Below are 25,457 nucleotides of genomic sequence, written 5' to 3'. Positions count from 1 at the left end.
TGTCATATGCTTTCCCCCAAGTCTAGGAATGCCCAGTTGGACTCTCTTCTCATCTCTAGCTTCTTCTGAACTATCTGTCTCACTGCAAACATTGGGTCAGTTGTGCTGCATCCTCATCAGAGTTCAAACTGCTCATCTCCCATCTTAATTTCTACTGCTCTGTGTACCCATTTCTCAATCAGCTTCTCCAGAATATTCATGCAATGTGACAGGAGTTTGATACCTCTATACTGCCGACAGTTGTGAGTTTCCCCGTTGTTCTTGTACACTGGCACGAGTATGCTTATTATCCAATCATCAGGAGTCTTTCTTCCATATCTCACACATCATCTTTATTTTACCTGCTATAACCTCATCTGAGCCTGCTGCTTCATTTTCCTTAATGTTGTTGTTCTGCTATGGTGAGTGCCTCCTCTTCGCTCACTGTAGGCTGTTTCTGGGGTAGTACAGCTTCTGTTAGGTTTTCCTCATTCAGAAGCTGCTGCAAGTACTCTTTCCATCTTCCTTTGATGTCCTGTGGATTGGTGAGCAGGTTGCTGCTGACATCCCTTATGAAAGGTGTCTGACTATCTTCTTTATCTATCTTTGCCTTGCAACCTGATATGGTTTCTCTGTACCAACTAGAGTCACTTTCCAGAAGTTAACTGAATATCTCTGATGCCCTGTTCTTTGCGACTGCGACTCCTTTCTTAGCCTCTTTGTTAGCCAACCAGAATTCTTTTCTAGTCTGGTCACACTCTTTCCTGTACTCAATCTTTCTTTTGATGACTTTCTGGACTTCTGCATTCCTCTACTATCTTTCCTTATGCACCTTATTTCCATATCTATTTCAATACCTGGCTCAACCACATATCTGTTCTGTAGTTCTCATACACGCTGTTTTGAGGCGCTGCCATTCTTCTTCAACTTCACCTATTTCTTCCTCTTATTGGAGTGCTACAGCCCTGAGTAATTCCTTGAACTGTTGTACTTTCTCTCCAGTGAACTTCCAGGTCTTCAGCCTGGTCTCAGTTGACCTTAGAGCCTTCTCTAACTACTCCTTGCTTAAAACGTGATTACTGGACAAGGAGAAGGCAGATCGCTCAGCTGCATTAAACACCCAAGCACAGCTGCCTAACTGAATAATCTACCTCTGCCAGAAGCCAAGGCCGGTACTCCTTTTGACATTTTCTTAAGACTTTTATCCTTGTACTTAGTGAAATGCGTAGCTGTTACATAAATGTGTTAACAGAGTGGAATGATGTAGTCTGAGTGTACAATGACTGACGAAGAGGAGGGGATGGGTAATGATAGCATCTCTGGTAACTGTGACAGTACTGAAGTAGTTAATGTGAACTTGCTTCAGTGAGCAACTGGCAGACTCGCTCTGCTCAGTCTCTGTCTAGAAAGACTTTTGATATAACATTCTTTTATACTTATACTTGGAATACTGCATCATTTGTTTGTAGTTTTCCCTAACTTTTTTTGGACTGTGCATATTTTTGCTTGGTTTTGTAAGTGGAGTCGAATACTGAGAAAGGAACTGCTTGTAAAAGATGAGGGGCCCCTGATAAATAACAGTTTTAAGCCTGGGATATTATTTCCTATACTTAAATTTGGCTAAGGTCAGTATATTCTCTTGAAACATCGATGGAATTTTAGATTGCATTAAGGGGAGCGGGATTTGTACACACAGACACACACACACACAAATTATATATATACAAGTCAAATACAGTGTTTATTCAAGAAACTCCTTTAATAATCAACAGCATGCAGGGGTTGTTATGGGCTTGTACTACTGGGTACTATGCTGCCTGTTTACCTGGCCGGAGGAGACAGGTCATTACAATCTTCAACAAATACTAGGTTTCACTCTGTTGAGAAGACTCAGACACGAGGAGGGAAGATGCATATTATTAAAGTGCATTTTAATGGGACAGATGATAAAACTCAATGTTTATTTTCCTACTGCCACATCAGCAAAAGGTCAGAGCTGAAATTATTAGGGAGTGGATTCCCTTTCAATATGTTACAGTATGAGGAAGGTCTGGAATTTGTCTTTGTCTTCTCAGAAGAACTCTGCAGGATCCCAGATAAAATAATCTACTGACATTTGGGAGGAAAGTTATCAATCTTTATACATGAATGGGATGGTGGGTACACAAGGTATTCAGTCTTACTCCACAAGAATGCACTTGTTAAGCCCCATCTCACAACTGTTTCTCAAGGTCAGATCACTTTTTCATTAAGGAAGAACACAATCATATGGTAGAGTAATGCTTCCTCCATTTATCTATCTGGCCATGCAGCTATGAGGCTAGTTATGAAACAGATTTCTTTAGGGGGAGTGAAGCATATTTTGTTGTTCCATGTAGATAAGCTTATTGATTCACCTTGGCAATCTTTAAATGGACATATTTATTTTTAGGAAACTGAACAGGTCTGGGAATTATTCTGGTTATAAAATAAATAATTTAACTATAACCCTTTAGACTACTTAAAAAACAGACTTCCCTTTTCTGTGTATTGATAAAAAAATGACATACTTAGGCCTTCAGATGAACAGATCATTGATTGACTCTTTGCAAAATACTTGAAATATTAAGGAAGACTGTTTTAGGTTCTAGGTGGAAACATCTATGCATAGATATTCCTCAGAAAGCTCAAACCACTGTTTGGTATATTCTTCCCTTGATTTCACATGCATCACAGAGGATTCCCCAGTCCACCCTCAAGTTTCTGGGCAAAGATTAATTCCTGACTTTGTCTGCGCAGGAGACAAACCCAGACTTTAGTAGAAACAGTTTATCCTCACAGTTTCTGGGATGCGGGGAGGAGTCTAAGAAGCATGGGTTTACTGGATCTTGAGTGATACGCCAAAGCAAGTCAGCTGAAGGGGTTTGGGGAGTTGATAAATCCCAATAAGGATGCAATATGGGCCACGACTCTGTTAGCCTGCTGGGCTGACCCCACTGAAATCCTTAAAGAGCTATTGAGAAAAAAATCAAGCTCCTCAGCGCACTTTCCAAAGATGCTGCACTCATTAATTACGATGTCCCCCACAGCTTTTGATGCCACAGGAACAACAAGTTAGACAACTAATATTTTGACAATTACTAATACCCAGAATTGGAGTCCACAGGATCAGGACTTAATTTTGCATCGAGAAACATTTAAGGGCTAACATACTGGGAAAACCTGTTGGACAACAGAAATATATCACCTTCAGGGAAATTTGGGAATAGGTTTCACTCTCTTCAGCAAGATTTACAGTACATCAGGCTGACTAAACTTTGGCTTTTCCCGGTTAGGGGTCACCACAGCAGAACTCCGGTCCGCTCATGATTGGCAGTGGATTTTTATGATGCAGAGTTGCCAGCCCGATGCCCAACCTTCAACGAAGGCACGCCCATTCATGCTCGCACCTACCTGCATATGTCTTTAACGTCACTCGACCACAAGGAGGACATGTAGACTCCACACAGAAGGTGCTCTAGCCGAGAATCGAACAAGAGAACCTCTTGCTGTGAGGCTTCACTGTTAACCGCTGCACCACCGTGGCTTGCATCAGACTGACTAATAAATTAAATTTATTTATTTACATTTGTTTATCGGGAAATTTCGATTGGACACCGGTCCTTTTTTAGCAGAGGTCTGAGGAGAAAAGCTCCAAGAATGCAAATAGTGTTACAGTAATGATCATGACAAACAGTACATTACAGAGCAATAAAAATATACAAACATTAATATATAAATTAAGACGTATGATACAAGAATAATAATTAATAAAAACATACAATAAAACAGGAATAGATTATGTAAAGTTTGATGGGTTAAGAGCAATAGAACTTATTGTAGTAATATTGTAGAGTCAGAAGAACTTGGATCTAAAATGCACTGTAGCATACAGATAAGGGAGTTTAAAATCTATTTGGTGAATGAGAATGTTTAGTCAGGAAAGGGGCATAGGCAGAGCCAGTGTAATTTTAGATAAGACTTGAGTGCAGTCTTGAACTGACAGACAGATGGTAAGGAGATTATTATAGAGTGGGGAAGGTTATTCCAAAGTTTGGGTATGGCATAAGAGAATAATGTTTCACCTGAGGAATTGTTTGGTTTGGTGACTAGAAGATGATTTTTGCTGTTGGATCATAGGGATCTAGAAGAGCAGTAAGTTTGTAGTAGGTTCTGAAGTGATGGGATTTTATGAGGATGATTGATTATTTTGTGGGCAAAAGAAAGTTGGTTTAGGTGAAGAAGTTGTGAAAGTTCAAGCCAGTCAAGTTCCCTTAATGAGTGGCAGTACTAGGAACTTTTGCCTGCAGACATTGCAAGGCATGCTCTAGTATAATGAAGTGTAATGATTTAATTTATCCGGTAACGGGCAAATGTTATTCATTTAAGCATTATGGAGATTGTCAAACAAAAAATGTGGTACATCTTGCTAAATGTAATAACTGTAATTCATTCTAGGTAGGCAAAACGAATTGTCGGTTGAAAGAATTTTACAGCATTTGTCAGCTATACGACCTAGACATATTCATAATGCTTCGTATTAATATGTAGACAGTAATGCTGGGCATAATTTTGTTTTTACGGTTTTACAGGCTGTGAAAGTGAGTTTGAGGGGAAAGGATTTAGTGAATTTAAATGAAGTGAATGAAAAGAAGTGGATAATTGAACAGGGCTCCAGGTCTGAATGGTGTCTTACCTATAAAACCTATTTTGAAGGGACGGAGCCCCAACATTGAATTGTGACTGTTTTTTTCTTATTTAAATGCATCAGGATTTTATTCAGTATCTTGTCTGATAAAGGGAATTCATCCCAAAAGCTCTCATCTGTTTTTACCCATTTCTATTTGCTTTTATTAAATTGCGTTTGCTTTCAGTTGGGTGGTCTGGCAATTTTTATTTTTAGTTTTGCATGGCAATTTGAGTGACACGCCTGACCTTTGGTGTCTGTTGCCCCCTTTTTTCGTGAGTTATACTAATGTGATATGACAACGGTTTGCATTTTTGTGAACTGTGCATTAAGGGATAATTAATCTGTTATTAACTGTTCCACTACAGTGTTCAACAGAGTTTTGGTTATTAAAAAAGTATCCCAACTCACAGGAATTTTTTTTTAATAAAATCTGTTTTTATTAGTAAAGCAAAACTAATGATGGCAGTCTACTACTTATCAAAGACTGTCTGCATTGTACACTCATCTGGAGATATTCCCTTCAGACTTAAAATCCAATGGGACGTTTATATCAAAATACTTGTGAAATGTTTTGTATTCAAGCACAAAGTCATCTTACAAAGTCCTCTCTAACTTACATGCAACAAAGTTGCGTCTGTATACAGTTATAAAAGTTTTCTATGGCTCAGTATAGTCTTATTTATTTGAGCTGTGCTTTTAATAAAAAGCGTCATAAACTTCTCATTGAAATCATGGAACAAATATGTTTAGTGTTCCCCTCAGTGACGTCATATGTTTAGTGTTCCCCTCAGTGACGTCATCTTAAGGATCTCCCATAGACTTTAATGAATAGGTGCTGTGCATGAGCAGAGAGACTTTCATTAAAGTCAATGGCCACAGGTGACATTTTCCTGACCTGATGTCATTGAGGTTAATGACCACTGTAACTTTCAATGGCATAAAGGAAAATACATTTTATGGATACTACTTTTCAATGAGGAGGAGACTAAAAAGTCTGCCAATCAGGCAAAAATGTGAACACGTAGTTTATGTGCCGCATAGAGTGGTGCAAAAGGCACATCACCGAAGTGTAAAAAAACACTTTCTATCTAAGAAGGTAGCACATCATACTAGATAGCAAAATACATGCTTCTACTGTGAAATTTGTCCAAATCATTCTAACAATAATAACAGTCATATAAATCTTTATCATTAACTGATCCATAAACAAACTAGATGTCCTCAGGTAGGTTTCTGACAAAATTCATTTCACAAGCACTAGCTTAATAACCTGGCCTACATGACATTTACCATACCCTCAGGAATTAACCACACGGCAAACAAAATGTTAAGCAACCAGGATGCCAACTCCAAATAGTAGCTGGCTTTCAAGAGAGTTGTGTAAAGACCGTACGTCCCAGAAGATCTAAAACTACAAGATCTAAACAATTAACAGCAGCAAAACCAAAACTATGCAAAACCCAGACCACAATTATTAAAGTGTGAATAGTTCAAGTTATATACATTATGGTGTGCACCTTGTAAAAAAACAAACAAAAATAATGAAATAATCTATAAAAAAAAAAGTAATACACAACCTGGGTTTTAAGAAATCCACAGATATTAAGATATCTTAATTAAAAAGTTGCATAAATAAAACAGCAGAAGTGGGAAGCACCCATGAAGGTACAAATCTGGATCAAAGTAAAAGTAATTATTATTCAAACAGAAATGAATCCAAAAATATAATCATCCTTGGGTGTATTTCCTAAAGGTAATATACCACCACAATTCTGTGATAATGTTTTGCATTACTACAAAAAATGGTCAGAAATACAGTTACCCAAAACATATCCCTATGACCACAAAAGCTGCTATATTTTACACAACTCATTCAAATCTTTCAGCTTATGCACAAAATTACAGACTCGCTGACAATTTTCCCTATATTTTCTGTACAGCCCCAACAACCAGTCACAGCAGATCTGCTTGGAGGATTACAATGGTCTTTATGAATTTTTGTTGTACAGTAAAATGTAGGAATTTCTGCAGTACATTTATATTATATAGGCTATTTTAACTCACTCACTGCCAGCGTACGTGCCTGAAAGACTGAGCTGATGTGTAACCGGGACAACGATATCCATCTAAACAAAGAGTTCATTTTACTTCTGAGGCAAGATTCTTATTCTCATTTTAATGTGACCATTTCACTACGAAATACTATACCCGCAGATCACACACTCAGCTACATCTGCAACATAGTATCCGATTTGTTAAGCGTGGTTTAACAAAAAAAAAAAAAAATGTATGGTCAAATTTGAAAATGTTGAGAAATATGCGGTTAAATGACCTGGTGTCCTTACTGCATCAACAGGCAGGAAATCCCACAGCAAAACATTTACTGATTAATTTAGCCCTAGCTCGGGTCTCGACTGATACATACAAATACTACAGGCACAGGCAATAATGCCCTTCTAGACTGCCAATATGCCAAAACAGTCATCCCCTAATAAGTATGCACATCATACTTAAAATGTCTAAACAAAAGCTTGCTTTAATCTAATTTGGGAGTCTATTCCATGTACCAGCTACTCAGAGAACCGATTAATACAGCTCTCATTCCAGTATGATCTCCTACACAGATTGCCTGATGATTTTCTGCCACTTTTTGATAACCCAAACATTGCGCTATATACCTGAATAAGATCTCCTCTTAATTATCTACATGATAAACACTGAAAGTTCAAATATTCTAATCTCTGATATTAACTCATGGATGCCCTTGGTAGATTTCAGCTGTACTTTTTTCAATTTACTTATGCTTGTTTTCTTTCATGGTTTCCATATTATTACTCCATATTCTAGTTTGGAACTTACAATGATTTCATCATTTCTGACTTCATGGTGTTTTACACAGCCTACACTTTTATAAGCATTATTAACCAACTGGTTGAGCTGATCAGAAAAACTCTAAGCGGGATCTAGCCTTATAAACCCAGGCCCTTAAATGACTCTACAGTTTCAGTCACTGTGTGCTGTATTAAATATTCACTCCTCAGTCTGTCACACAAGTCTCTTAATGCTCAGCTTTTGATGACTGTCAGCATACTATTCTCCTGTGCACAAATGGTCATTTTAATCATGTTCTTTTGCAGACATGCCCTGTCTATAACAGATATAATCAGTTTGCTGCCATTTTCAAGTTATCTGCATACAGAACACCCCAGACAAAAAAGATCTGAAAGAAACTACCTAAACAAGTATGGGCCTAAGGCAGAGCCTTGTCAGACATCCTGAATGTAACCTAGAAATTCACATGTCCAATTCCTGTATGACACTTGTCATGTCCTACTTGTAAGGCATGCAGCTGTCCATCTTACCAAGATTACATCAAATACAGTTGCTGTAATTTACTGAAAAGTGTTTTGTGTATGACCCTATCACAGGCAAAACTTAAGTCTATATAAATTAAATCACAGCACAAATGTTCATTTACAGCTATTACATTATTATAGAGCATCATACTGCAGGTGGTTAAAGGTCTATGTTCAACATATACATGCTGCTATGTGGCTTCAAATCCCAACTGTTACAATTTTTACAATTTATCTAAAATAACCTTTTCCCGTTATTCTTCAGCCACAAGTAAGTAAACTTATGGGTCTATATGACTCTAGGTTTGTCTTGTTCCCCTTCCCATCACAGACAACTTTAACAAGTAAGAAAAAAACAGAGATTATGTGATCTTACTTCCTTATTTGGTCTATCCCTCTGGAAGTACCAAGTTTGGGTATATGCAACAATAATCTAAATTTTCTAGGAAGCCAGAAGGTGGAGTCATCTTCTTGAAGAAGGGGGTCACTACATCAGGATCTTCTCATGAAGAGCTAGTGATGCTTGGTGGACTAAAAGGACCATGACACCGCCCTCTACAGACAGGACACCAGATAAATTGGGAATTCTTCCCAAATTTCATCTGCAGTAACTTCTTAAATCTGGGGTTTTTGAGATAAATGCTGGGAAGTCTATGTACTAATCTTCAATATCAGCACTGAAAACTTAACAAGGAAGTCTAAGTGTTTCCTATTACACAATACTTTCCTTGGCACATTTGACAGGGAGAGGAAGGGAAAGATCCAAAGTAAGGGAGACCTATAATTGGTTGAGTCATGATAGGAGACTGCAAAATTCTTTGACCCTTCTGTCCTACTGTCCAACAGGTGGCAGAATAATACTGCACCAGAGAGAGACATTTTCTACTGGTTATCAGTATGGAAACTGACACTGAGGGAGCATACTGCAATATGGACTTCATGGTCAACATCAAGATAGAAGTTGACTTGAGAATCACAACACTAAATACTGCAAGGCTGGGCATAGTGAGGCTGACACTGACAAAACATTTCAGCATGAAAATCAAATGCTGTAATGTTCCCACACCTCAGTCCCCTAAGGTCAACAGATTCCTAGGCATCTGCAGCAAAGGTATAGAAAATGTCATATCACATGGAGAATTGACTGGATTTGCACAGACAAGGAGGTGGACAGTGTTCCCTCCTTGTGCCTAGAGACAGCTGATTTGTAAAGAAAACAGAAGTCATGTACTTATCATAACTTGGTATCGGTGTTGTCCAATTTCATTATGCATCAAGAATGGGTCTTCAGATCCAACTCAGCCATTTCTTCCAGAGATACAATCCGAGCCTCGAACTCCTCCCTCCCCCATAATGCCTCACACCTCTTCAAACCCTTAGATCGACTTTGCTGCCCCTTCCTAAAGGCAGTCAGAACAATAGTACTAGACAAACCAAGAAAGCGACCAACCAGAGCCCAAACTAGGAACCAATGGGTCGTTTATCCTCTATATCGCTCTCAGCTGTAAAAGGAAGGGGAAGGAGGGTGATGCACAATGAAATTGGACAACACAGATGCCAAGTTATGGTAAGTACATAACTTCTAATCTGATGTTGCCCATTTCATTATGCATAACAAATGGGTCAGAGTCCCCAGCTACACAAACCCTGGGAGGACCTCAAGGAAGGACATGCCTGAGCACCACGGAATCAAAGAATGCTCTGTTCCTGGAAATAATGTCCAACTTGTAGTGAGATACAAAGGTATGAGCTGTGGACCAAGTAGCTGCGGCACAAATTTCATCAACAAAATTTCTTGCAGAGAAGGCTGATGAAGTAGACATCGACCTGGTATAGTGAGCTCTAACTGGGCAGGGAAGTTGTTTGCCTTGTTGAGAGTAACTGCAGAAATACAATCTGTAATCCAGTTGGTTAAAGTGACCTTGGATACAGCCTGACCTAACCTATTTGGAGAAAAAGCAATGAACAACTGTTCAGATTTCCTATGAGATCTAGTCCTGTTCAAGTAAAAATGCAACGTCTGTGTACATCCAACACATGCAGCATGTATTCATCTTTACTGAAGTAATCAGGGAAGAATACAGGCAAGTGAATAGTCTGGTTAATATTTGCTTCTGAGGTGACCTTTGGTAAGAAGGATAAATTCATTCTAAGTGACAGACTATCTCTGAAGTAAGTTATATATGATGGTTGGGAAGACAGAGCTTGCAATTCTGACACTCTTTTAGCTGAAGTAATGGCCACTAGGAAAGCAGTCTTCCAAGGTAAAAATTTTAACTCACATGAGCTAGCAGGTTCAAATGGTTTCTAGGCAAGTCCTTGAAGTACCAAGGTAAGATCCCAAGGAGGACAAGGATCTTTTGTCAGAGGCTTGAGATGAAAACCCGCTTTCACAAAAGCCAGACATAGCTTAGAAGTGGAAACAGTAGAGGGGAAAACTACTGCCCTTCCCTATATGGAAATTTGTGATAGCTGCAAGTTGCAACTTTATAGTGGAAAAACTAGCTCTGTGCTGGAATCCAAGCTAAGAAACATAAGGATGTCCAGGACTGAAGCAGAAAAGTGATCAATATTCCTCTGTGAAAACCAAAAGAAAAACCTCTTCCATTTACTACAATATACTTTCTTGGCGGAAGACTTCTGAGAAGCAAGAATAATTTCCCAAACCTGGGAAGATAAACTGGCAGAATTACTGGAAGTGGAGAAACCAAGCAGTTAATTTGAGGGATCGAAGATTGGGAATCTGGCATTCCAACATATGGGAAATCAGATCCTGCCTGGGATCCAGTATCCATGGAGGACATTTGCTGGAGCCCACAGGAAGGGGAACCATACCTGACAGGCCAGTAAGGGGCAATGATGATTAGATTGGTCTTTAACCTGCTGGCTTTCTGTAGAACTTTGGGTATCGGGGAATCAAAGGATAAGCACAGAGGTGACCTGGGGGCCAGTCGTGGACTAGAGCATCCCTGGGTGATTGGGCTGCTATCTGCATGATTGTGTTCAACTGCGTTCCTATGAATTTGATATCCTGTACAGAAGTCATCTTGGATTTTGCAGTGTTCACTGGGATTCTGCTCTACTGCCTATCTCTTTAGGAGTACCTCAAGGATCTATACTAGGCCCACTCTTATTCTCTATTTTTATTAATGATCTCCAATCATCTATCCAAAACACAACCTGTATACAATATGCAGATGATTCTACCATTATATGCACAGCTTCCACTCAATCCGAACTCCAATCACTGACACAATCTACCTTTTCAACCGTCGAACAGTGGTTCTCAAAAAGATGTCTGCTCCTCGACCCCAAGAAAACAAAACTGTTACTATTCTCACCTACCCACAAATCTTCTCAACTTAACTTCACTGTTACTGCAAGTGACAAGTCCGTCATCTCCCCCGATTCTACTACCAAACTGCTTGGTGTTACTATTGATAATAATCTTAACTATGATTACCACATCAATAACACCATAAAAGCAGTTAATAAAAAGATTGGTTCACTATACAGAATTAAACCCTTCCTTACACCAGAAGCACGGACCACCTTAGCACAATCACATCTGATCTCTACTCTACTTTATGCTTCCTCTATTTACACTAATCTCTCTAAAAGCAACCTAAAGAAACTGACTACATCCTACCACAATATAGCTCGTTTTGCCACAGCATCCCAGTATAGAACTCACCACTGTCTTAACTTAAAACGCTTACACTGGTTGGAACTTCCTAACAAGCTTATATATCAACAACTCTTAATAACACATAACATTCTATATCAACCATTAAAGACACCTGCTCTTAGTAACCTCCTGATCCCCTATAATAACTTGAAACAGCTGCGCTCCGCCGAAAAGCTACAGGTCAGCACAACTAGAATTACAAATTCAGCAGGTAACTGCCTTTTCTCCAACTCAGTAGGCAAAATATGGAATAACCTCCCCTCACAAATTACCTCTCTAGCCTCCTTTCATCTTTTTAAAAAACAACTTCTTTTACATCTGAACAACTTCTGGCTCTGCTCCTGTACCAATCCAGATTAATCTACTTTTTTCTTTCCACTATCATATTTCCTGAATTCTAAACTTCAATCTTTCTCTGGGATATCAAATGACCTAATGACTGTACTGCTACTATTGTTCTCTAATAAAAAAAAAAAAAAAAAAAAGTATTAACAATGTCTTCTACAAGTATGTATATACATTTTAAAATATGTAATATCCCATCCTCACAAAATTGTACGGTAAAGAATTACTGCCTTTCTCAATATGTGGATAGTACTATGTGTTTTTATTACTTGACCTAGACTAAGATGTATGCATTGTTGCTCACTGTCTGTGTCACAGGCATTTATTGTAAATGTTTAATTTTTATAACCTTGTTTTAATCTTGGAGCTTTTCTCCCCGGGCCTCCACTGAAAATGGAAATTATCCAGTTGGACTAGCCCGGTCAACAAATGTAAAATAAATAAATAATAAAAATTCTCAGGCAATGGAACAGGTGTAATATAACCTGAATAGCCTGAAGTAGTGCCTTGTGGGTGCCGTTAGGAGCCAGTTGTCCAGGTAAGGAAACACCTGGAATCCTTGCAGATGGAGGTGAGCTGCAACCACTGCCATGCATTTGGTGAACACCTGGGGAGGGCAGTGGTGAGACCAAAGGGCAGTGCTCTGAACTGGTAATGACTGGCCTCCAGCTTGAAATCCAGGTATCTCCTGGAGCACCTGTCTATTTTGATATGATAGTACGTGCCCTGGAAACCTACAGAACACATCCAGTCATCCTTGCACAGAAACGGCAGAATGGACTGTACCGTAACCATGTGGAACTTTGACTTCTTTATGAATAAATTCAAACTGCTTTGATCCAAGATGGGTCGAGGGTCCCCTGTCTTCTTTGGCATAAAAAAAAAAATGAAGTTCCACATCCCATTTGTTTGATTGGGACCTGGTGGATGACTCTCTTGCCTAGAGGTTTTTGAACTTCTAGGAGGGCACGCTCCTTCTGACTGAGCAGCATGTCAGGAAGATACTTATTGGAGCTGGGAGGAAGAAGGGAAAAGGGAATATAGTAACCTCTGGAAACTATATTTAACACCCAGGTGTCATATGTTTGTTCAGGCTTCTGGGTATAACGAAAGTCTGCCCCAATTGCCTCCAGAGCAGGACAACCCAGGCAGCGCTTCAGGATCACTGAAAGGGCCCATCAAAGAAAGGTTCTCTGAAGCTCTGATTTTGTGGACCCCCTCTCCCTCTGGGGCAGTGTCTACCATTGAATCCCCTCCCTCTGCCTCTAGAAGAAAATTAATCTTGCAAATCAGAAAAAGGCCCTTGGGACTTACAGAAACACATCATCTTCGCACTCCATTGGTTCCTGGAGGAGGTCCATTGGGGGGAAGAAAACTTGATCCCTAAAGCAGATAAGGTCTTGCCTTCCTGTTCACTGCAGGTAAGAATCTCTTTTACTGATGGCCCAAACAAGGAAGAACCATCAAAAGGGGCATTAATGAATGACACCTTAAAGGGGTCCACAAACTCACACAGTCTCATCCAGGCATGTCTCCTGAGGGTTATGCCTGAACCAGCCGCTTGTTAGGTTCCTTCTGTAGATTGGGAAATTAACCTCATTGATGAATTAGCGATGGAGAACATAGTGGTCAACTGGAAAGAAACCTTTTTAAAGTTTTCTTCTGATAGCAACTGCATCAGAGAGGTAGAGATTTCTTTAATCAGATCTCTCTGAAAACATGTTAAGTGTGTCTAGTAATTCAATGCTTTTAGAGTAAAAGTGGCTGAGGCATACATGTGCTTCCCATGCCTGTCCAAAGCCCGACACTCCTTGTTCAGGGAGTGAACAATGGAACTCTGGTCAGTGAGCTCCTTCTTGTTGGCTGCCAACATCACAGTGGCACCAACCAGGACACCTTTATTCCAAAAAGGACAGTCCTTGGGGAGACTAAGATATCTGTCCACGCCTTTGGGAATTGGTTCCATGGTGCCAAGCTCCTTCCAAGCCCGGCAGGTGGTAAGGTCAGTGAGTTGGTCCACCAGATGGGGTCAACCAGGATGCAAATGGTCCTATCCCAAATGCCCCTAGGAACACTGACTCATCCCAGGAAAGGGGTTGGGAAAACCAGCCACCCTTCTACTTCACAATTTCTAAGATATCCCCAAAGGAAATATCATTGGGTGGAAATCGGGGGGACTCTTCTCCTTTGTCGAAATCAGTGTCCTCTGTCAATGACTCTAAAGGGGAGTCTAGGTATTTCCTCTTGCACTGGTGCTTCTGAAGAACCTCCTCCATGGGAAACTTGGCGGAGGACTCGGAAGACAGGGTGACCCCTTGAATAAGGGTACGCTGAAGGCTCTCTGGGACGGGTTGGCCATAGATCGAACAGGTAGAAGCAAAGCCCTGATCCACAGGGGACTATGTAGGGTCTGGCAGGAGAGTGCCCATGTCTCAAGGTGCAGAGAATGCCCTTCCTGCCACCTGGAAGGCCAATGCCCTCCCACCCCATGACCCAAAGTCACCAAGGCAGCATCCCACATCTGACACCTCCAGAAGGCACCGGTCCCAAGCTGTCGAAGGTTGAAGCCCCCAGGGGAAGCGACAACTCCAAAAAGGTCAGAGCCAACACCAGCCCAGAGGACCTGGTGCCAACATTACGAATCAGGGATCTGCCCCACTCTGAAGGAATTGGGGCCAAGCCGGTTGAGGACACTGTCGGAGTTGAAGAAAGGGAAATTCTGGTCACTGATGCTGGTCCACTGGGGAGTGTCGGGCCCTGCAGCTCTGAAGCCGAAGATCAGAAGAGGTGGCTACGGTTTCGGGGTTGGTATTCTCACGGATCCAGCATGGGTCTGAGAAGGCAAGAGCCCCAGATGGATCTGGGCTTTGAGAAAACTCATCATCATCCGATACATATTGGAGTGGGACAGCTGCGAGGATCTAGAGGAGACAGCGGAATGGGTCGACCTGACCGGTGATAGGCTGGGCCGGATGGTCTGAACAGGTGAGGAAGATTTACTCCAACACAGAGTATGCCTCCGGGACCTCTGATCCGGGCATGTCTGACCTGGAATCCACTCTGGAAATGAGGAGCTGTGGGTCTGAGGGTCCGCCAGAGAGGTTAGCTTGGTCGATGCTGGCTATACTGGATCAGAGGGCCTTCTCAGATCAGAGAGAAGCAAAATCTGGAGGGAATCTAAGGATAATGGATCCGACAGCCTCCTGTGCTTCGCCAGAGCAGAAGCCATTGTCCCCGGAGTAACTGAGGGGGCACGCTTCTTCGGGACAGGGGTATGGGCTCCAGAAGCCGAGAGAAGACCTTTCAAGATGAGTTTATTAAACCAATCAGTGAGGGCCTGGGGATTGAAGGCCTAGCAAATATCTCACAGCATCTCCAAGTGCCCCGGACCCAAGCAATACACACTCCTCTTATGGGTATCCGACTGGGGAATCTTATGCCCACAAGAGGCACACCTCTTAAAACCAGAGGGTTTTGTCAGGCTTGTCAGACATGCTAGAGAGATAGCACACACAAGCACAACTCACACACACTATACACTAACTACTAAACGAAAGATACAGGGAAGGATTTTTTTTTAACAGCAAAAGAGAAAGAGAAAAAGGGAAATAGAAGGGAGAGGTGAAAGGCAAGAAAAAACCCTAACACCAGCGAAAACTAACGGACAGGAAAAATATTTTAAGAAGCATAGTGGGAGATACACCAAGATTTATTTTCAAAAATAAAAAAAAAAACCATCAAAAGGCTGCTGTGTGTGAAGGATGTTTTTTACAAAAAACATTTAATGACAAAGAAAGGAACCTTTTGTTGTGGTAGAGGCAAAGCTGGTAATTTCTTTCGACATCCAATTTCAGGAATAGAATATCGATTCAAATGTAGTGCCAGTTGTAACACCAAACAACTTGTTTAATTAGCTACCTGTTTGAAATGTCCTGCCTATTATGTTGGGAAAACAGACCAACAGTTTAAGAACAGAATTTTACGCTACCTGAGGGACATTCATCATAAATATTAGGAAAATGCTTTGGTCAACCATATAATTCAATATCCATCACATTCCTTCAATTTTAAGGCCACTGATTGTATTTTTGAAGGTTACAGAGGCAGGGAACTTCGTAATCGCACGGAAACTAGTGAAGTCACCTGGATCATTAATCTCACAGCTGATCATCCGCCAGGCTTGAACGCAGTTGTTCCTCTCAAACCCATCCTGAAAGGGAGACACATTTCTATTGGCTAATATAGAGGTGCGTCACCTAAGTTATGTGATTGGATAAAACACGATTGGCTGAAAGAAAGGTGTGGTCCTGAAAGCAAATTACTGATTGGTGAATTATTTTTTATTCATGAAAAACGGAGCCCAAGTAATCACGATCTGATGAAGGTTAAGGCTGCAAGCACTTATCAAATATTAAGAACACTTCTTAAGTTTTTCAACCCGAGCCACCTTTGGCAATCACGAGTTTTATTTGCTTTTTTTTTACATAAATAAAGAACAGGTTAGACCACACCTGAAGGGAAGAAAAAAAGGTTTTACTGATCATTGTTAAGTGCAGCACAAACTGCAAATTGGTTTGGCAATCCCAGTAAATAAAGGGAGCAAAAATGGTAAATAAACCACAAAAGTCTAAGAAATGACTATAAATATGTGTCAGGAGACCTTATGAATATCAATAAAGATGAAAGAGAAGAGTAGTCCTGAAAAGTGAAAAACATTTTGCCACAAAAGCTAAACTGCAGCCCGAGTCTATTTATACTTGTCTGAGCAGAACTGCAGCAAGTAATAATAATGAGATGGGGGAAGAAGACTACGGCAGTCTGGGAAAGTTTTACTTGTTGTGCGGTCTTACTGCTTGCTGGCATTAGTGTTATTCTTACTCAGTATGAACCTTTTCTTACCAGATCAATAGGTGGTAAAATGTACTCTGCACTCAGGGACCTGTGCTGAACTGAACAGATTATAGTGAAGTTAGTCTTAAAGACATCCAAGAATATAAGGCAAAAAAAAAAAACAGAGATCACAGACCAGAAATAGTAAAATACTATCCAAATTTCACTTTATTTCAATAAAGTGAAATTTGGATAGTATTTTACTATTTCTGGACTGTGATCTCCATTTTTTTCGCCTTATATTCTTGGATTACTGGCTTACTTTGGAGGAAATTCTCCTGTTTGTTTTTTTACCAGTCTTAAAGACACCTACTCAGGATATCACTTCAACATGTTGGGAGTTTGAATAGGGCGTCATCCATCTGAGGAGTACAGAAAGGACACTATAGATATGCACAGGTTGTCTAAACAGCATCTATCAACACTGCTGCCATGGTCTCACTCAGAAAATACATTTTTGTTCAGAAGGTAGAGGAGGTATAGGCTGATTCATAGCGGAGTTTATCAGCCCAAGAGTTTCCCAAAAATAAGGTATCATCTCTTTAGGAGCTACACGGGGCAGGGTGGTCCTATTATTTTTGCTGTCTCAGATGAAAAGACCTCTTGATGATCAGAGTCCTCATCCAAGGAGTGTAGCTGCAGCAGGGGTCACATTGTGATTTCAACAGGTGAACAACATGTTTGGCATGTATCAAATTAAACACATAGGACCGAGTAACAGAATCCTGGCACTGAAGCAAGTACATATGCCAGAGACTGTGATTTGATTTGACAGGTCTGCTTAGGGTCTAACACTGGTTTCAGCCTTTGCTCCCTAAATGTGCACGCTCCTGCCTGCATTCTAATGGACAACTCCTTCCAGATGTCAAGCTGCTGATATGCATTTAAAGACTAGGTCAACCCTTCAAGCCTAAATGGTATTGGAAGACCCAAAGTTATCTGCTTAACCCTAGCTGGTAAGTACTGGACTGTGGAGGGAAGAGGAACTGAGAAGAAGATTCCTATGTCTTGAATGCATCCAGAGTTGATTTTTGAGGACTCAAGGGGCTGTTTCACAAGAGCAAGCAAGGTACAGAGGAAGCCCCTAATGTTCAAATATGGGAAAAGTGTTACACAGATCTTGCCCCCATGTGGCTGCAAGGGGTTCACTTTTTAAATCCCTTCTGTTGTCAGCAGATGAGAGCAGAGAGTTTGATTTCCCATAAGCGGAGATGAAACCAGTGTCTTACAAGGAACACAATGCTGTCACGTGGGTGTTCCTGGCAAGAGGAGAATGAAAGCAATGTCTGACCATGGACTCTCCCTTACCCTCTCATGGTGGCCTAGTCTTATTCAAGGACTATGCAAGGAACACTCCCACCAGTCCCTATACCAGACGCTTTTTAAACTACCATCTTAAGGGAATTTAAATGGATTTGCTCTAGGTGGCTGAGATGATGCACCAGCTCTTATGGCAATATTTCAATTCATACTGCACTCTCAGGCAACAGAGGCAAAATGTGTCCTGGCTCTTGATAGAGTACAGTAGCCAATGGGACACTGAAAATTCCAATTTTTTTCCATTCAGCAGGTCTTGATCAATGACTTAACTTCTTCTGCCTAATCAGCTAGTTTGTTCCTCTCTTTGGGGGGAGGCCCACAGTCAGCCACACACTCCAGTCCAAGAACAGCTCTACAGGTCCATTCATTCCCTGGCAGGAGGACCTTATCAACCCATTTGCTTCCCTACACAGGCAGCAGCTGGGCAGTAGAGAGAAGGCAGCCTGCCTGACCCAGTTATCTCCTCTCCCTTTTGAGTTCCTAATCCCACAAAAGTGTCTCACTAGAGGTCCAAACATTAATACTTCTTCATCCATCCTAGCCTGACTCCTAGACAGTGTGTGTTGTGCAGGGTTGAACTCCGCAGGTGCTATGCCTAGTACGGTCTCTCTAAGGATCACCCAAGAAGTGAACCAAAACCATCGCCCTTAACTCAGGATGGGCTTCTCACTTCATCCTTCCCCACCCCGTTCCCATCAGCACCAGTGTTGCTAACAGAGCATGGTTCATCTAGATCACAGCCACGGCCTCAACCCTCTACAGCACAGCAGTGGGAAACAGTTTCAAAGTTTTAAGCATCAGGAACAAGCTCCAAATTGTGAAGAAGGAGACAAAAAGTGAGGGGCCCAGGGGATGAGCACTGTAGTGTGTGATGAAAAGGATGCACCCACGGAGCATGGAAATAAGAGAAATTCAGAAATATGCTAAGTGGGATACTGATAAAGAAAATCCCAATGGTTAGCCAATGCAAAGAGCTTTTAAAGTCAGACCTTTAAAAAGATCCACTAAAATGTAAGCAATAGTAACAAAAACTAAAGACTATATATAAATTTAGTGTAAGCAGCAGTAACAAAATAAAAAGATGCACCTTACTGTTAAAAATCACCTTTCAATGTAGAGATCATTAGCTTCATGCAGTTTATTTGAATATTTTTTTAACTCTAAACAGTGAGAATTTCCTCAGTTAACAGTCTCTGTGACATCATAAGATACCCTTCTAATACTCCGCACTGCTGAAGCAGGTTAGAAAGCAACAATATTACAGCTCACAACTAAACAAGATGCTTTAAACTGCATAAATGCTGAAGAATTGATACAAAAAAGTCTTCTGCTGTGTATGATTTTCTACCTTTCTGAATAAATAATGGTTTTATACACTCAGTTGTAGAATTTCCCAAAAAATTCCTGACATGATCTAACCAGACTTCAGCTAGTATCATATGTCCACTTAAACAAACCAGAATCCAGTAACAACACAAAAACAAAATCAGCACACTTAAGAGAAGAGCAAACAATAAATAATGCAAGCTGTGAGCAGAAAAAAATTCAATAAAAATAATACATAGTTTAATGCTGGAATTTGGCTGTTCATGCAGAAGTCTTCTGAAGGAACTCTGTTTATTGCTGTTTTCTAAACAGTCGTGCTGAAATTACTTATTATTCTTATGATTATTTTTACTAAGTCTTTTCCTCTCATGCCTGACATCCATTAGTACTCTTCCCCAGGTTTTGAGCTCATACTATGTCTGACTGCAGAGACGGTCATCCATGCAGCTATGAAGGAAGTTTGGCCCTGTTCCATGCCAGACTTCACCAGGACACGTCTATTCAAATGGCCTGAGGACCTGGTTTCACCTTACCCCAGACTAGGCCTGTCCAAATTTAAAGACACAGCTTAATTTAGTTTTGGGTGGGGTGAGCTGTAGTGCTAGTCTGCGGTGAGGCAGAGAATTATTTTACTTGATTAACCTAACTCCGTCCCTCAAGGACACAATGTGCATATCATTGAACTGAGGACAGACAATGTGTGACCTGTGATGCATTCAGGTTTCCACATACATGTCAGTTTCTGGTTGCAATACAATGCAGTGCCCTGTGCACACAAAACACATTTTGTGATGCTTCTCCTTCTTGCAATAAATCCCAGCCCCCACTGCAAGCCCCAGGTAGCATCAGTACAACCACCTACCTCTCCCTTTTAGCTGTTAATTCCCACCCATCTCACCAGGTCCTTTGGTTTCCCAAATGCTCCTTGACCCAGACTCATCTGGACTACAATCACAGATTTATTCCTCTGTGCCACACAGCCAGCTGCAGGTACTTTCACCTTCCTGTCAAAAAAATGCATGACCTTTACATTTACTGCAGGATCAATGTTTCCTTCAGGTAGCATTTAAAAATTATTTACAAATCACGGTCATCGTCAGATTCTGCAAAGCAGATAATTAGTTCTTCCAACACCGGAACAGAAAAATGACAAGTTCATCTGGGGACTGCTACTCCCATATTATTTCCAACACTCTACTACAGCATTGTTTTCACTTTAAAATTTGTAGGAACATAAACCCCCCCAAACCAGAGTTTCACCTATTCTCTACTAGTTCAAGGCTTCCACAAAATTTTTCTACCACCTAATGGCATACTTCCAGTGTTGCCTCTTGCAAATTATGATGATCATACTCCCCTGCTTCTCAATAAAGTACATTAGCAGGCATTAACACTCCAGGAGAAGCTTCCAGAAAGAAACAGATCTGGTTTACATGAACTTCTTAGTAAATTTCTAAAACTAGAAGCATCATATTCTGTTATCACGCATCCATCAAGCACCCTTTCACAAGCCTTACAGTGAGTGCCCCCTGTGGAAGACAACTAGGGTTGCTGCTGTCCTCCAACCACAAAAACAAATGGCAACAAGACACATACCAACTGTTATCTTCCACAAAGTACTTTAGACAAGAACAATGCAGTTGCATAAACAAACAGACTACTACACACTCTGTGCACAAGAAGTGCAGCTGTATTGAAGTGCATAACAAACTGCATTTTTCAACACATGATCAAAAAAGTGCTGAATGGATCTGACTGCCTATGTCACACAGGCATCTAATCCTAGTTATACGAATCACTATCCAAAAACACATTCATCTCCAAATGCTACTGGCTGGAAACAGAAGCAGGATCCAACTATCAAATTTAACTGTAATCTGAAAACAGCCAATGTGTCTAATGTCACTTAAGAAACCCAGTACTGTAAAGTGTTGAACAAAATTTAAATATTAAAAAAAAAATGCTCACCTGTGTAGCTTTGTCTCTCATGCAAGGTGCACTCTGCTGTCCATGGCCGTCCCGCGGCCAGTGTCCAGACAGGTAAGGAGTGGCAAGTGCATCCATAGACGAAGTGCGACGAATAATACTTGACGGACTAGCTGAAGGTGGACGGAGCTTGTCTACTGAGGAAACAAAATGAAAACAAATTAAAAATCTGCCTTTCTTTTAAACAGAATAACTTTTAGTATTTCACAAATGAAGGACAGTTTGGTGCTGGCATCAGTTACTATTATATTAGTTAATTGTTGACCTTGTTGCTTTCTGACCTCAGTTTACCATGTAAGGAACATCATTCAGCAGGATCACAGGGCCTTCTCTGCGTAATGAAGTAGATGCCACTACATCCCAAATACTAACTTTCCCCTCGCACATTTATATACACAAGAATCCATCTCATAGTAAGAACAAGGGACATGTCTAAAGATCATACCTCTTTCTGCAAGTGCCAATCTCAGTTAACTGACTTATAAAGTGTCGTAACAACTTACAATTACAACACAAAAAAGAAAGTCAATTTTACATACAAAATTAAAAAAGAAACTTGAGCAAAATTTTAGAAACCAGTATTCTCCCCACTAAACAAACAGCACACCTGAGGTTCTCCAAGCAGTCATGTAACACAACACAGACAAACTGCAAAAGCAGGTAACTCAGACTTCCTTGACTACAGCATTATACACTTAATATACATTTTTTCTTAAACACTGTTGTTTTAAATATTAAAGACATTTTCTACAAACAACGAATTTTTCTTTCTTTATGTTTTTTTTAATGTGTGCTCTAAAGGTTTGCATAGACTCTTGCTGCTTGGACAAATTTATCAAATTATAAGTGTTATAACTATGCATACAACAGCATTAAGGCAGAACAAGCAGTAAAAACACACAATGTTTACTGGCCAAATGTATGACGTTACATAAAAATATATCAACTATGAATGGCATTCCCAATTTCATATTTGTAGAATATGAAGAAAAAACTCTACACATGAATTCACAGCTGATACTGCACTACAACGTAAAGTCAATCAACCACCTCTGCTTATCAAATGACCTTCTGCATAGCATAATATGAAATATACTCAGCAGAGACGGATGACAGCTTTGGTGTGTCGACATGGACACAACAACAACTACTACTGTACAAAATAAAACACACCGGGTAGGGCACCATCTATCCCAGGAGGTAGCCAGTTAAGTTAGTAAAAGGCAAGTGTCAGATAACCAAGAGTTCAGCAAGGTAATCAGCAGGTATTTCATATTTTACTCATGATGGGGTACAACATTTAAAGTAGTTCAACTGACCAAACAAGAGTCATCCATTTCATGAGTAAATAAATGAATTAACCACAGCTCTGCTATAAGGGCCTGCCATTACACAATGACATTATTTTAAAAAGAAATGGCTAACCTTAAATGAATGACACTGTACCTCTAGGTACTAATAGAAGCTGGTGGAAATGCCACTGTGGTACATCATGTGACCACTTTTGCTGCTAACTGTTGGTATGGCAGGAAAAAAAAAAAGGATTAGATTTAAATGTACTGGGTAGACATTTTTACAGCTTAAGGAAGAATATAGGTTTATAGGATGTTACTAGGCTATTGACCTGAGGGTCTTTACAAGTCTAGCAGTTAAATCTCAACATACTAGATGAGAGGGATCGTCTATGCCCAAGGTTTTTCTAGCAACGGCTACCCATGTCCAAGAGAGAAGCTGGGGCAATCCCCAGCAGAAATTTACGGTTTCCCATTCAATAATCCAGGTCACGCTTAGACAGGGTCATGCAGGTGATCTGCTTGATATGGATTGGAAGCCTATTCCAGAGGAGTGGTAACCTCTGACAGATGTATCTCCCTCTCCAGCAGGTCTTGTTTATGTCGCAGGCTAGATTGAGGTTCCTGGAACAGGCAACTCTAGTCCCATTTGACTTACGATATGCAGCATTTCCATTAGATTTGGGTCAAAGATAGCCCAGTAAACCAGACATAAGTCTCCTCTAAGTAGTCTACACACTACTGGGTACTGTGACAGTGACTTCAGTCTGTCCGTATAAAACATGTGCTGGAGACCCTGAATTTTCTTAGTTAGAAATCTCTGAGGTCTCTCAAGTTGCTGCAGGTGTCTGGTATGGTTCATACCAAAGGGAACATTATATTTAATAGGCCTGTTGAGGGACGATTACAGGGGAGTTACAACCTCTTTTGCTCTTGAGGCAATGCCTTTGCTAATCAGGTGAGCCACACAGAATGTTTTCCTCACCACAGTAGACACATGTTGGTCGCAGTCAACTTGTGTTCCCACATCTCTCACTACTGAATTGGTACTTAGGCTATTATTGTTTAGTTTATAATCATCAGAGACATTGTTTTTACCAAAGGGAATAGTAATGGATTTTTTAGTATTTAGTTTAAGACCATGGCCTTGACGTCAATCATTGATCTGTGTAAGACTCTTATGAAGTACATTGACATTGCTAGGGGATTTAATGATGGCACCTAATTTGCAGTCATCCACAAACTTGGGTTAGCTACAGCCCTTTAATTTTGGCCTGAACCTCTAAGTATATGCCAACCAAGAGGGGGCCTAGCACTGACCCTTGCGGGACCCACTGGTGACAGGTCTTCTGGTAGTGGTAAAATCTCCCACTTTGACTGAGTGTTGTCAATCTGTGAGCCAGTCTGCAATCCACCTGACAACATAGGGGTTAACATTTAGCTGGATTAGTTTGTCATTCATGCCTGAATATGCAATAGTGTTGAAGGCCTTGGCCAAGTCAAGATCGGCTGTGTGCAAGGCTCTGCCCTCATCTATGGCTCTGGTCACATTCTCGAAGAAGTCTACCAGGTTTAGCAGGCATGATCTGCCCTTGACAAAACCAAACTGGAAGATCCAGGGTTTGGAGGTCACCTATATTGCTATTTATGAGGTCCATGATAATTCGCTCCATTGCCTTACAGATTAGGCTGGTTAAACTTATGGGTCTATAGTTAGCTGGGTCTGTTACTGAGCTGCCCTTATGAAGGGGATAACAGTTGCTGTTTCCCATTCAGTGGGGACAAAGCCTGTACTTTGGCTGTGGTAATGCCATCTGGTCCCATAGAGGCTGTGTCCTTAGCCTTGGAGAGAGCATTGATTACTTGCTCTTTGGAGATGCAGGGAGGAGGAGATGAAGAATACATAGTTTGTGTTATGCTTGGGGGGAACGGGGGGGGGGGGGGATTTTCGCCAAACCTGTCTGCTAGCAGGTTTGCAATTTCTGCAGGGTCAGTACGTGTGTGTGTGTGTGTGTGTGTGTGTGTGTGTGTGTGTGTGTGTGTGTGTGTGTGATGCCATCAACAATTAGTTCAACACACATCTGAGTCCTACCTTTTAGGTTGCGGACATAGCTGAAGAAAACCTTATGGTTATCCTTGGCTACAACTTCTAAATTTTTCTCACAGTTGCTCTTTTGAAGATTTTACGAGTTGCCTTATTTGCTTGTTTAGGCAACTGCTCTTCCAGTTCTAGAAACTAACTTTTGTATTTTTAGATAGCAGCTTCTTTCACTTTTGTATAATTTATTAATGCTAGATGTCTACCAGGATGGTTTGTTTTTTCTTGAGGATCTTGCTTTAAACCTATTCAGCATGGTTGTGTCCACACATTTGTGTAGATGTTTATACAGGGCATCAATGTATACCCTTAGTATAGCCATCAAAGTTTACCTGTAATTAGTGTTTTACAAAATGAAAACTGTAGCTGTGCTTTTTTAAAATGTTTTCATCAGTGCTTCTACTTAATTAACTGGTAGGCTACCTCACATCTTGCATCTCAAATGAAGAGTTGCTCATGTTTATGGGCT

General features: G+C 40.7%; 1 protein-coding gene across 2 annotated transcripts in view; it reads right to left on the bottom strand.

The window, feature by feature from the left end:
- Nucleotides 1-25,457, bottom strand: part of FAM117B (family with sequence similarity 117 member B) — a 1,541,712-nt gene that overhangs the window by 1,072,378 nt on the left and 443,877 nt on the right. The window contains exon 2 of one of the 2 annotated variants that reach the window (XM_044075095.1): nt 21,581-21,735. In XM_044075095.1, coding sequence (XP_043931030.1) covers nt 21,581-21,735 — 155 coding nt within the window. The remainder of the gene's footprint in view (nt 1-21,580; nt 21,736-25,457) is intronic. The other variant, XM_044075096.1, reaches the window with a different exon arrangement.

The sequence above is a fragment of the Protopterus annectens genome, chromosome 6.part0 (genome assembly GCF_019279795.1).
Source record: "Protopterus annectens isolate FY-2018-M chromosome 6.part0, PAN1.0, whole genome shotgun sequence".
In the NCBI taxonomy this organism is placed as follows: Eukaryota; Metazoa; Chordata; order Ceratodontiformes; family Protopteridae; genus Protopterus; species Protopterus annectens.
Note: the sequence above shows the minus strand (reverse complement) of the source record. Positions and strands in the feature narration are given on the sequence as shown.